Source organism: Apaloderma vittatum, unplaced genomic scaffold, assembly GCF_000703405.1.
Source record: "Apaloderma vittatum isolate BGI_N311 unplaced genomic scaffold, ASM70340v1 scaffold1855, whole genome shotgun sequence".
NCBI lineage: Eukaryota > Metazoa > Chordata > Aves > Trogoniformes > Trogonidae > Apaloderma > Apaloderma vittatum.
Window position 1 is genome coordinate 102,933 of NW_009717557.1, and position 13,927 is coordinate 116,859.

The window sequence follows — 13,927 nt, forward strand, 5'->3', positions numbered from 1 at the left end:
TTTCCCTTGGTGCAGTAAATCAAATCTTTTCATTACACAAAGGTAGATGGGAGAGAATCTGCCCTGCTTGAGTCCATGTTCCCATACCACTCGTGTCTCCCTAACAGGTTTTCTCTGTGGGAGGGTTGGTATATGTGTCAGAGGTTTATTCAAATCTGTTATCTCTTTATGACTTGTTGGCAGAATCCCAAACTAGCTGCGATCTCAAAAGCTGGAAACTCCACTACCCAGTCAGAAAGGACCACATTGGCTGTGACTGGCCCTAAACACACTAGTGTTGATGAGCTCTACTCCTCAAAACCTGCAGAATAGCTGCATGGATTCATCCTTCTTGCAAGCTTTGTAGTCTTCTCTCGGTATGAACAGTGCTTGTGCCTTGGAGAAACGTGATGAGCAGAGGTGTTGCATTCGCCTGGTACTGATCAGGGTGGAGGAACACTGGCGGACCAGGGAGGGAGTTTTTACTAATGCCCTGTATGATATACCTCATGTAGAGCTAAGCAGAATTAAAGATTTACGGGCTGTCAGCCAGAAGCTTATAAAAACTTTTTGAATTCTCCTTAAATTAAGACCAAAAAATGTTTTTAAAGAAGTCTTAAGATACTTATTTTTGTGTGTTTTTTTTCAGGATGAATAAGAGATACTTACAGAAAGCAACAAAAGGAAAATTGCTAATAATAATATTTGTCGTAACTCTGTGGGGGAAATTAGCATCTGGGGCAAATCATCATAAAGGTAAGAAATTCTGTTCTGTTCTACTGTCACATCTGTGGCTTCTGTTAACAAACTCAGAAATGACCTGCCTATGCAACATTTTTTTCTTTATGAGTGTTTCTGTCTCCTGATATTGGTCCACTAATCACTACTAAAAGATGAGAGTTTTCAATGGATAGACTTCTATTAATTTCTTGATAGCTTAAGTATTGCAGTCCCGTTTTGACCAATTTCAGGCCATTTTGTAAGGACGGCACAGTTGAAAAGATGATAAAAAACCATGGTAAAGTAAAAAAATGGTATAATGAATACTGCTTGTCTCATAAAGGTAGGTATATCACATAGCACATGTGTACTACAAATGAATTCATGGAATGAGCCTTAGAAAGAAACAATATTTAGTAATATGTATGCTGCTACTGTGTGCATTTATCTGTCAAGGCTAACTTCATGGATGATATGTGCTAAATGTGATTGTTTCCTCACCCCAAAAAAGACCATTGTTTTGCAGTGTCTGTCTTCTATGCTTTACTCCTAACACCAGACCAGGAACTTCAGTAGCTTATGACAATGTGAGATTTATTTCCTCTTGGTCATTCCAGTCCTTAGGATGTATACACACCAGCAGAAGCTGTCAGGGTTTATTGAAGCTTGTAAAAAGGTCTCTTACTTTTTTTGTGTGTGTTTATGTAAACCCCTAATGCAAGGAACAAGCTCTCCAGATTTGTGTACTAACATCTTCTTATAGGCTAATACAACTTGAAATGTCATCTGCAGTGTAACACGACTTTGAATTCCACTTCTCAACTTCATATAGTGTTTGTTGGCTGTTTGTCTGCTTACTGAACACCAGAACAAACTCCAACAACTTGGGTAAAGTAAGGGTGGGACATGAACGTTACTGAGAGCTAAGAAGTTAAATACTGAGGAAGGTTTCCAGTAACACCAGACAGTTTATCTCTCTGTATTCATGTACATTTGATTATCTTCCCTCTGTTGATAGGATTTCATGATGGGGTATTTTATATTAAATCTAGCTGTTAGATATTTTTTGCTGTGCGAAGATATCTTTTTTCAAAATACATCACTGATTAAGGACTTTAGGATGCAGAGGCACTTTCTACAAAGCCTTTTGTGAGATGCAATTTGGCCGCAGTCAAAACAGATTCTGATGTGATCCTGCAGACCACCAAAGAAGGGCATCATGCCAGATGGGAACCGTGCCAACACACTTTGCTCAGACTTTATTCCCCTTCCAAAGCGGAATATGGATTTGAGCTGTGGCTTGCTGGTTTAGTTGTGTATTGGAAAAGAGCCAGGATATCCTAGCCTGAATTCAGAATTCTTTTGACTTTGATTACATTTCTTTAAAAATCAAAAACCCCATCTCCAGATCATTTTGATTCCATCTGCAAACCTGGTCAAGCTGTGTTTGCCTCAATCCAATTCATACTTTGCCAAAGTATGTTTGCTATTGATTTTGAAAAAAATATGAGTAAAACCTGTCACTGAGTATTTAATAGAAACATTATGATCCAAAAGACTGTTGGGGGAATTAGTGCTTCATAACTAAGAATCAAATGATCCCCCACCAATTTTAGTTTTTGAGATACTTTCATGCAAAAGAAATCTCAGCAGAGATATACCCTTAATTATCTGGACAGTATTTGGTATTTGAGCACCAGCCTTAGAGCAGAAATAATTTGAGAAATATTGTATTTTATTTTTTTTAGACTAAAAAAAAATGTGCACACAAACCCACTGCAAAATCAGGTTATTAGCTGTAGGGACTTCTTTATATTCCTGCAAGTTAACAAAAAGATTTGGTTCTTTTTCTTTAATTTGTAACTTTTCACCCCTTTAGCAAAAGATGCGAAATCTTGCAGGGAGCAGTAGTAATAAGCATCACTTGGGTGTTTCATTTAGAAAGGCAACTATTGTACATGTTCAGATCCTTTTGGAAAGAAAAGTATTCAGAAGGATTTGGGCTTGTGGATTTAGTAGATCTGCAAATCAGCTGCAGTCACTGAATACAGGGGATTATTTTAAACAGAACAAATCAAAGTTATGCAGCTCAGCTACCACTGATTTCCAAAGAAACTGGGAGTTTAACTTCCCGTTGTGTCAGAAAAAATCTTCCCCCTGCTCCAGTAGCAGAAATGGAGGTAAGGTGCAGTCAGGGAAGACCTAATGCTTTTCACCTTTACGTGGAATTTCCAAATACTGAGAAATATGCAAGTTTTTTTCAGTGATAATTATCCCTAACATCATTAATCTTCATTTATAGAAGTCATTACTAATATATTGACAAAAGAAACCCTGATGACTTTGAAGGAGCCCTTACTATTTCAAAGATCGATAATCTGCATTTTAAAAAAATCCTTACTTTCCTATTGACTTAGTCATATTATGCATCAGTTGCACCAACTCTTAAACCCATCTCTTTTTCTGAAGGCTATTGTAAAATAAAAGCAAAAGCAGGAAAGATCATCAGTGTGTGAAAAATTGTTTAATGAGCATTCTGCTCTCCAGCCAGACTTCAGCAGGGATATAAACAGCTGACTCTGACAGGCCATCTCTAGGCTTGTTGCACTTATTTCAAGGATACAGCAGGAAAGAGAAATCCCAAGTCAGCAGCAAGACAAGCAGAGGCTGAAGCAGTGTGTGAGGAACAAGGCTCTGAGGTCCAACTGAGCAACCACCAGGGTTACAAACTGGAATTTCAGGTAACAGGTTTTCAGGTGCCTGACTGTGAAGTCTATCCTTTTTCTTGAGAAGACTCATTCGAAGACACATCTGCTCCCTTTATCTTGGCTGATTGTTAAAGTTTCATCAGTCTGAAAGACTCAGGAAATCCAAGAGCTAAAATAGATAAGCACTTCAGTGTTTAAAACAAAACACAAAGCTCATTTTTTTGCCACAGACAAGATTACGAGTTCTCCTGCGTAGTTCCTGAGTGCACACATACTTATACTCCATTCGTCCTGCCTTCTAAAAAGCAAGAGGAACTCTGACTTGACTTTTTCATTTTTTATCTGGGGACCCTGATACTATGGTGATGTGTGCCTTACCAGAGCACATGCACATATGAATCAGCCTGCACTACCAGATCTATTTGTGCTGCAGTAGCTATGTGTGAGAAGACAAGCAAAGAGTGGCATTATCAGTCTCCAAAAGGATGTTGTCAAGGTTATGAGTCTGAAAACTGATATGCCTTCAGGGTGGCTGAAAGAAATCCATAAGGGTATTTTATTATAAGACTGATCCTGATCCTCCTACTCATTGCTAGCCCTTGGAAAACAAATAGACCTGTGCAAACATATAGTGTTTGCTGACAGATAGAGCAGGCAGGCATCAGTTCAGCATCACTGCCTATTTGCTATTTCTGTCATAGGGAACATGAATTGATTTGGTGACCATTATATCACAGCCTGTGTTTAACGTTTCAAGTGCTGGACCAATCCTTTTGAGAAAGAAATACAATGATAGCCCCATAAAAGCACTCCTTTTTAGGTAAGAGGCTACTGTGAGACACAGTTTCTACGCTAAAACTAACAACTCTTTCAAAATTCGGATTTCTTTGAGCTTTTTGAGATAACTAAGTTTTTTTTACATTGATAACACAATAAGGTAATGAAATAAATTAAGCGTGCTTTTGGATCTAAGCATGGTTTAATATTCCTCAAAATACAAAGCAGTTAACTTTATATTAAATTTTAAATCCCTGGACAAAATGAAATTTTACTTAAAAATATGACTAAACATGAATGCTTGCTGGCCAGAAGAAATTTGTTATAGAACCAGAAACACTCCAGGTGGATAAATAAATTAAACATTTTTGGACTTAACTAGAGGAAAAGGCATCATCATTTATTTTCATTAAAAAAAATCCACTCAGAAGCTGAGCTTATCATCTGATGCCTGTCATATAGTTAAACCAAACTAAATTCTTTATTGTTTATAATGCAGAATTGCTGCTCCTACTTGTCTGTGAATTTGCAGTGAATTAGAAGTCTGGAGGATGTCTCGCTATTCACGAGGAGAAAATGAGTCTTGGTTTCTCCTTGCAGAGGAGTAGCTGTTCTGAAGCCCAGATGAATGAAGGAGCCATTCACTCTAAAGCTGCTAGTTAGATTACCCTTCCCAGATGAGCCTGCCTTTCTCAGTATTGTGATGTAGGATCTAGCCTGTGCCACACATGTGCCTGCAGTTTTGGAATCGATGTGACTATGAGAAGCGAAAAAACCCCAGTGATAGCAGTAGCAGGTGGTACTGATTTGTTTATGCCCGTGGCTGGACTTGTATTAGTGATCATCCTCTTCCTTTTCACCAGATCTCTTTGCTTTTGTTTTGTGAATGAGCACAAATAGAAATAGGCAGGACAGTCTTGGAAAACTAAGGAACTGTCCGAAGGTTTTAAGTCTGTGAAACTGAGTTAGAAATGCAGCTTAACTGTAATTCTTGTCTCTGGGTATCTTGTTTTCTTTGGATAACTCATAATTTCTGTTTGTTCTGGAAGAGCTTTTAAGTCTTATGTCTAGATTTGTCATGTTTTATATCAGGAAAACGAACCAAAAGGTGGAAAACCCTGAACAGGGCTTCATATAATCTGACACATCCCACACGTGGTAAGTGATATAGCAAGGGGAAATGGCCGTAAGTTGCGCCAGGGGAGGTTCAGGTTGGATATTAGGAAGAATTTCTTTACTGAAAGGATTGTCAGGCATTGGAACAGGCTGCCCAGGGAGGTGGTTGAGTCACCATCCCTGGAGGCGTTTAAGAGACAGATGTTGTGCCAAGGGACATGATTTAGTGGTGTTGGTAGGGCTAGCACAAAGGCTGGACTCAATGATCTTGAAGGTCTCTTCCAACTGAAACGCTTCTATGATTCTGTTAGCTCAGTCAGTAGAGTGTGGTGCTAACAATGCTAAGGTCGCGGATTCGATTCCCGTTTGGTCCCCATGTGTTGCCTGATCCAGTTGAGAGGAGACGTCCCTGGCAGCAGGGAAGCTGGATTAAAATGATCTTTAAGGTCCCTTCCAGCTTAGGCCATTCTATGATTCTATGATTCTATGTGTTTATCTTTGAGAATGTAAACTCTTCTTAGGGAAGAAATCTCACAGTAATGACAAAATTAATCAAATGTGATACTGCAGTCCAGTATGGGCAGTAGTAGACCTGGTTCTGGAGTGCAGTAGGAAGAAGTCTTAGCCCTCGCAGACAGATGGGATGGTGCAAGTTAATTCTGTCAGCTTCTAGCATTCAGCGGGCCTGTCTTAGCAAGTGCAGTAATGCTAACGCTGCCCTGAATCAGCATGTGACAGGCTGCTGGCTCTGCCTGACCCTCGAGCTGTGGAATTGATTTGTTCTGAGGAGAGATAATATAGCACTTTGTTAAAAGCTGTGGTAATGGCCTGTGGGCATTGCCTCAACGCCCTCCTGCCTGTTTTCGTGCGCAAGGGGTGAAATTCACTGGTGAGTTAGGACAGCCATTTAGATGGTTTAATAGGTAACTTATGTCATCTCGGTGGTTCTTCTGTATCGCTAGGGCAGTAGGAGGGATTTAAGGCATGCTAGTAAGTCTTGTGCAATGCTTTCCAAACTCTTAGTGTCGTGAGTTGTGCCTTAGAGATACCGTTGATCCTCCGATTCTTACAATAGATTTTCGCCTAGCCAAACTTTCTCCTTACAGTTTTCTGCTGACTGATACTCCTCTAGTTACCTCTGTGTAACTCCAGTGCTATCCATGTGAATCCATGTTTAGATGTCAGTGTATAAAATCCAGTACTGGCTTGCACTCCCAGGATTCCCAGGACAAAATTTTATTATCAAAAGTATTGTAGATAATGCAAATGGATAAATGTACATTGACGTTTACTGAAGATGCCTAAGTGGAGGTGCTACTGAGCACTGATGATTAGTTCTGCTTATTTGTCTTCCTAATTAGCTATTTACTCTGTGTTTAAATCTGAAGCAGCAGAGCAGAAGGCATTGTTTTTCTTGTGCTGACTGCTTGCTATAGACTAAATCAAACTGTTTTGAGTGGGCTTGGAGAATGCCTCCAGAGCACATGGATGGTCAGGCAGAAAAGGAGAGAGACTAGCTTGTGGGAAGCCTACAGCAGGAACAAAGACTGAGGCACTGCTGAGAAGACTGGTGAAGAGGCAAACAGCTAGCCTTTTGAGGTGATGGAAAGAAAGGGACTTATAGAGCCAGATGTGATGGTATTGAGGAGTTCTGGTCTGAGGGAAGACTTGGAAAGAGAAATTCATCACACCAAGGGCAGGTTTGTTTAAAAGATCTTTTATTTTTTGTTTATTTCACTTAGCAGCACTGAGTTTTCTGTTTTAAAATACGTTTGTGTCTAGTTTTATAATAATGACTTTCACTTGTTAGGCTTGCTGAAGTTTTAGGATACTCTGTAAGAAAAGGCCCACCATAGACCTCTGATTGTGGTGGACTCATTGCATTTTATACAAAAAATCAAAAGTTCTTGAACTTTATATCAGTTGGAATATTGCAGAATGTATGTAACCAGTTCTACTTCTAGGAATCACACTGAAGGTTCCAATTGTTCAGAAGGGCTGGTGAAGGACTCTATCACACAGTCCTTTACTGTGATGGCATTGCATTAAGACTGTGCAGGTTACTAACAACAATGTTCAGAAACTTGGATAAATACCTACAATACATTGCCGCTAAATGATGCTGCCTAGTTTACTTTATTCATGAAAATTAGGGGGTTGCCTATAATTTTGGTGCTTGAGCTCTACATTCCTACTGCTTAGAGTCTCAGTGTCTATGTAAGAACTGCCCTTTCTGTAGAAGTGCCTTCATCATGAAGTTATAGTGTTTTAGTATGAAGGTGCCTTTGTCCTTTCTGTGGGTGATTTTACATGGTGTGGAAGACAGCATTCGTAATGCAGAAATAGAGAGTGTTTGTATTCAATTTTAAAAGCAATAAGTACCTTTAGTGCAGGGAACAGAAAGCAGATAAAAGACATCCTTCCTTCCAGCTAAGTAACCACTAGATAGCCACGTGCTTCCTTTTGTTCTCCTTCCTGAGGGACTCCTACTGGAGGTAATGGCATTCTTTGGGGACATAAGACATGTGGTTTGAACTTCTTCGAGCTGAAGAGGGCACTGAGCACAGATCTCCCAATTCCATGATATGGGCTCTGGTATAAAGGCTGGGTTTTTTCTCAGTTTGCATTTTTGGTGTGCCGTACATCATGATTTTGAAGTGGTGAGGGATGTGACCCTGTGGGTAAAATTTCAGTGTACCAGATGAGGCTGGAAGATATCAGTACAGTCTGTCAAAATATTAGATGCAGGCATCCGCTCGTCTAGTGTCAATCTGTCAGTCCTGCTTCATCAAACTCTTTTGTCATATTTGCTAAATGGCTCAAACATGGATAATCTTATCTCTTGTGGAAATTTGCCCCACCGATAGATTCTCTTAAACGAGAATGCTTTGTGTGCAGCTTTCACTAACTTAATTCTGAGTGTAATTAATGTTTAAATATAGAAACAAAGGAAGATGATAGTTATTTTAGCAGACATGGGGAAAGAAGATACTAGATGTTCTTATCTAGCTTGGGCATTAATTGAAAGATTCATTTATATCAGGATCAGAACCTGATCCCAGAATTGCCATTTGCTTGAAGATAAAGTAGAACAGTCAGTCAAACACTTTCATATCAGTATCTGTCACTGCAATCTAAAATGTTAATACAATGTCTGTTAGAATTCAGTAGATAAGATTTCTTGGCCTTCTGTCAGGGTAAATTTTCTCTGATTGCCAAGATGCCAATGGTTCTGATGGTTCACTGGGACATGGGTGCAGAAATCATGGCGATAGCAGAGTTTTACCTCTTTCTTCTCTGTGCTGCCAGCTCCATCACAGCAAATGGCTGCCTTCATTTTCACCCCCATTCCTACTGCCAACTTGGTGATGAAACTCGGCTACCCTAGAGGCGTCCATGGAGACAGAAATTGGAGAGTCTCAATGAGATATCATGTATTTTTCTTTATACTAATCACTTAAAAATATTTCTATTTATATTTGGCAAATATTATAGTTTCTCTATGTTTTCCTAAGGCAATTAAGAGGGAAGCCCTTAGCAGTTCCTTATTTTCAGCCTGATCTTGTAATTCCAATGTCAAATTTTTATTAACTTTCCATGAGTGAGTACCCGGGATCTTTTCCTTAAATACATTCAGATTTTGTGATGCTGTGGAAAAGAGATGATTGCACAAAAGATTATATTTTCTTGTTGTTTCATTAACTTGTCAAGTGCTCAATTAATGCAGTGCATGGTAGTATATTTTTGTTAGCATTTACAGACTGAATATATTGTTTTCTGGATCTATGGTCGTATTCTGGTTGGTTTTTTTTTCATTTGCCTCACGTCATGTCATGTCACAGATGATGTCTTAGATAAACTTTTCCTTAGAGTAGAAAAAGAAAGCAATGGATGTTAGATGCAGCGGTGGTCAGGGAAGAGGACTGTTTAGTGACCTGGAGATTCCTGTCATACACCGTGAAGCAGGATGCTATGCTATGGTGCACTAATGGGGTTGTTGTGGGTGCATGCACACACTCCTCAGACCTTTCTGCCTTTATGGAAACTTTTTTACTCACTGAGTGTATTGTCAGTCTTTAAAGAGGATCCTTCCAGTACAGATAAGTAGTACAGGAGTCATAATTGGGAAAATAATTACATAATTTTAATGGTAAATAGCAGAGTGAGTTTACACTAATAAAAGCTTTTGAGACATTCTCTGTCTATTTGTATAAATACTTAACGCTGATAAGAAGAGTCTACTGAGTTATGCTGAAAGTTTTAATCCTTATGGGCAGGAAAACTCTGAATGTACCTCTGGTTGAAGTTTCAGGCATTGGACTTTGACACACATCGTAGAAGAACTGTGTCCAAGCCTTTTGATGGCTTTGGAGCTCATATGGTAGGGTTATCTTGAGGTATATTGGAAGGCCATGGCTGGTACAAAGTTTATGTCCAACACCATGAAAACAGCTTTCTTTGGTGGAGAAACCAAGCAGATTTTTCTCTGCTGGTGTAACTTTGCTTTTTCCTGTTTTTTTCTTCACAGACATTTTATTAATTTCTGGGACTATCAAACAAGAATAAAGAAAATCAAACAAGAATAAAGAAAATCTGAATACTTTCACTTGCATTATGTTTCCTTCATTTCTACATGTTAACATCATGTCACTTTTATAGGCCAAATATAATGGGTCAATATCTCATTATAATTAGAGTCTGACCCTTAACAGTATCCAGATATGTAAAAATTACTGTACTGGTAGGACTAGGGCCAATTCTATCTTTAAAGTCTAGATTTGATTTCAGGTGTGGAGGCCACATATTACAGTCCTGATCTTAAGGTTTTATGCACTGCCCCTCAGGCTTTCCAGTATACATTCCAAACATCTGACATACCTTGCATACATGCAGTGCTGACTGCCCCATATGTATGCTGGCAGCTACTGCACACCCCCATTATCCAGCTCAGGGGATTTCACATATTCAAGTTGTGAGGTTTGTACCTGGAAAATTGCATCCTATGTGGAGATTATGTCTGTAGCATTCAGAGGATAAGTTAATCTAACTTTCATCTGCATTAATTTTCTGCTGATGATGTCTAAAGACTGTACCCTTCTGTCTTGACACTCTTCACTGAATTTACTCTATAGCAGTGTTAAGTGACTGCTTCTACAATGTCATATTTTAGAACAGCTGTTCTTTCGTCATACAAGTGCCAAGGAAATGTTCAGAAACAGGCAGCTATTCTGGGGAATAGCAGGAGAAAAGTCCGTTATGTGTTTTGGGTTGCAATTTATAAAGTTTCTTTCTGAACAAAAGTATTTAGTTCTGTTCCTTCTGGGGCTGAGGGGGATTTACCGTTTTAAGGCTCACTGGGGCAGTCTTTCACTGTAGCAGATATTTGTAAAAGAGCCTCATCTTTTCTGAAGATCAGGGAATTGATCTGAGCCCAAGCTGCACAAACCAACAGCTCCAAATCAGCAAAGCCTGTGTCTGTATGTATATGTACGTGCATGCATACGCTCACAGAGAGGTGAGAGACTTGGATGAAAAAGTGCAAGGTCATCACCAGCAAAATAGCTTATGTGGACCATTTTAGTGGTTTTAAAATGCTTCTCATTTATTTATGGAAGTTTCACAAGATCCTAGGTGCTTTTCGAACATAAATGAAAACAGGGAATTTTCCGCAATGTCCAGTTTTAGGCATGTCTTTTAGATGCTCTGAAACACCTTCAGAGCTTATTCCTTTCACAAAATGGGAACTCACGCTTTCAGTGTAGGTGTGAATAATTTCCTGAATTCATATATCAAAAAGTTTGCAAAGTATTGGAAAAGTTTGTAGCTTTTGGAAAGTCTTAGTGGGAGAACTCAGTTTGGACATCGTTATTTTATCTGCCTAATAAGTATTCTCCTATGTCAAGGTCATAATGTCTGAATAAAATTGTAAAAGTCTTATGTTGCTTCTGCTGTTCAAATGCAGTCTCATGTTGCAGTTCAGAAGCCATTCAAATTCGGTCGGTGACAGATTCATTTTTATATGCAACTCTTTCTGCAAACGTCTTTCTGCTGTGTTAAAGAAGGTTTGGTTCTAAAAACTGGATTTGGTGTTTGCTCCATTTTGACACGTTGAGCTGAAATACACAGGAAGTCAGGAAGAACTCTTGAAATTTGCAGGGGGATGATATGGAAATTTTGACCTTCCTATTAAAGTGTGAAAGTACTATTTAACTGTGACCAAGAGAAAAAAACACTTCTCCACATAGATGGGGGCGAAGCCATGGCATACTTCCTGAAGAATGGAGGCTGGCTTGTGAGTTTAGATGACAGAAAGCAGGAAAAAGCATAAAAGAGCAGTCTGCTTTGTGCAGCTCTTTTACCAGGCTGAGCAAGAATTCTGTCTGTAGAGATGAGGAGGCTGAGGCAGGAGCTGCCAAGTCTGTCTTGTTCTTTTTTTCCCTATAGGTTTGTATAACTCTTGTACTCAAATTGTTCTGAAGTAAATGCAGTAGACTTAGAATTCTCTTTTTTTGCAAAATACTTCTGACTTCAATATCAAGTGTCCTTGAATGACTGATGTGTAAAGCTGAATGCATGGGTTATTTTGGGTGAATGCAGAGCTGCGGAAAGGATATGCCCGAGAAAAGTGTTCTGTTAAGACCCACACAAATCTTGGATGCATTGTGCCATAGTATTTTTAGGTCAAAGTTATTAGAACTGCTTCAGCTGAGTCTATGCTCCAGTGTATGAGAGAAGAGATGGGGCTTGCAGGAGACAGGCTATGTTGCTGGGAAGGTCAGAATTGTTCTGGAACCAAAATTTGAACCCAAGACTATGTATGTGTCTGATGAGGAGGGAGTAAGGATGAAGCAGCTAAGCCTGTAATTCAATCTTGGTGAAAAGAATGAATCATAAAGACTGAAATCATGATTAGCTTCCTTCAGTGAGCTGGAAGACTTAAAGCAAATGAAAGTTAAGTTTTAAAAAAATGACAGATAGCAGAAAGTATTGTAACTATGAACAACAAAATAATAAAAAAAGACTAAGTAGTGTACTTATTTAAAACTTTGCACAGTTTTGTTATGTAAATTTACTGCTGATAGAAAAAAATATTACTGTTGCTAAACTTTCATCTAAGATGCATTGACATGTGTCAGATTAACTGTGGAAATTTTGTGAAATGGAAACCAGAAGGTGTACTAACTGCTAGACACTGCAGAGTGGAAAGTAAATATATTTCTGGTGTGTGAATATTGAGAAAATAAGCATCTGGAAGAAATGGGAATTTTGGATTCTTAATTGCGTCATTCACCCCAGAACATCTGCCAGAGATATTAAGAGCAAATATAAGTGTATCTGTGAGAAGATATAAGTTTAAATAAGGAAGAAGGAAGAGTAATATTGTGCCATCTTGTTACACTGCTGCATGCTGTGCATATGAAGGCTGTGTAACTCTCTGTTCTCTTTCTAGTTTTGATTCAAAAACGCCTTTGAGGAATAAACATTATTTCCATGCCTATATTTACTTTTTCAAAACATAGAGAAATTTAGGCAAACTCATTTACAATAAGTAAATAATCAATTTTTTTTGCATATTTTGTCCCTCATCGTAACGATACATCATAACGATACCCCAGAAAGCTGGGTTGTGGAAGACAAAGGGCATCCTGAAAAGGTTATACCTTGGAAATATCTGAGAAGAGAATTAACCTTTCATCTTCCTTATGTGACTTCTGTCCATAGTACAGTTTAGATGAGGACAAAGGTTTCATTCCTCTGCTGTCACACCAGCCCTGGAAACTGCTCTTTGGGGATTCCAGGAATGAAGTGCAGTCACGCCCCCTGCCTAATGTAGGGAAGAAGATGTGATGGGATGTAAACAACTCAGTCTTTAGTAATGGGACCAGTTATGTAAGATTGTAAGAGAGTGGTCAGACACTGGAACAGACTGCCTAGGGAGGTGGTTGAGTCACCATCCTTGGATGTGTTCAAGTGTCGTTTAGATGTGGTGTTGGGTGATATGGTTTAGGGGTGAACTTGTAGGGTAGGGTTAATGGTTGGACTCGATGATCCCAAGGGTCTTTTCCAACCTGAATTGTTCTATGATTCTATGATGTCAAGGTGGGTGGGACTGTTGATCTGCTTAAGGGTAGGGAGGCTTTGTAGAGGGATGTAGACAAACTTGATCAATGGGCTAAGACCAGCTGTATGAGTTTCAGTAAGGCCAAATGCTGGGTCCTTCACTTTGGCCACAAGAACCCTCGGCAGTGCTACAGGCTTGGGGAGGAGTGTCTGGAAAGCTGCTCAGCAGAGAAGGACCTGGGGATGTTGATAAGGACTGTGAGATGGTGGTTGACAGCCAGCTGAACATGAGCCAGCAGTGTCCCCAGGTGGCCAAGAAGGCCAACAGCATCCTGCCTTGTGCCAGGAATAGTGTGGCCAGCAGGACTAGGCAAGTGATTGCCCCCCTGTCCTAGGCAAGGGATTGTCCCCCTGGTGAGGCCACATATCGAGTGCTGTGTTCAGTTTTGGGCCCCTCACTACAAGAAGAACACTGAGGTGCTGAACCATGTCCAGAAAAAGGAAACAGAGGCTCATGAAGAGTCTGGAATACAAGTCCTATAAGGAGCAGCTGAAGGAATGGGGTT

At 39.5% G+C, this 13,927-nt stretch overlaps 1 protein-coding gene across 1 annotated transcript in view; it reads left to right on the forward strand.

The window, feature by feature from the left end:
* Nucleotides 1-629: 629 nt before the first annotated feature.
* FAM19A2 (family with sequence similarity 19 (chemokine (C-C motif)-like), member A2) overlaps nucleotides 630-13,927 on the forward strand; it is a 55,546-nt gene continuing 42,248 nt past the window's right edge. The window contains exon 1 of the mRNA XM_009869936.1: nucleotides 630-735. Within this exon, the coding sequence (XP_009868238.1) occupies nucleotides 630-735 (106 nt within the window). The remainder of the gene's footprint in view (nucleotides 736-13,927) is intronic.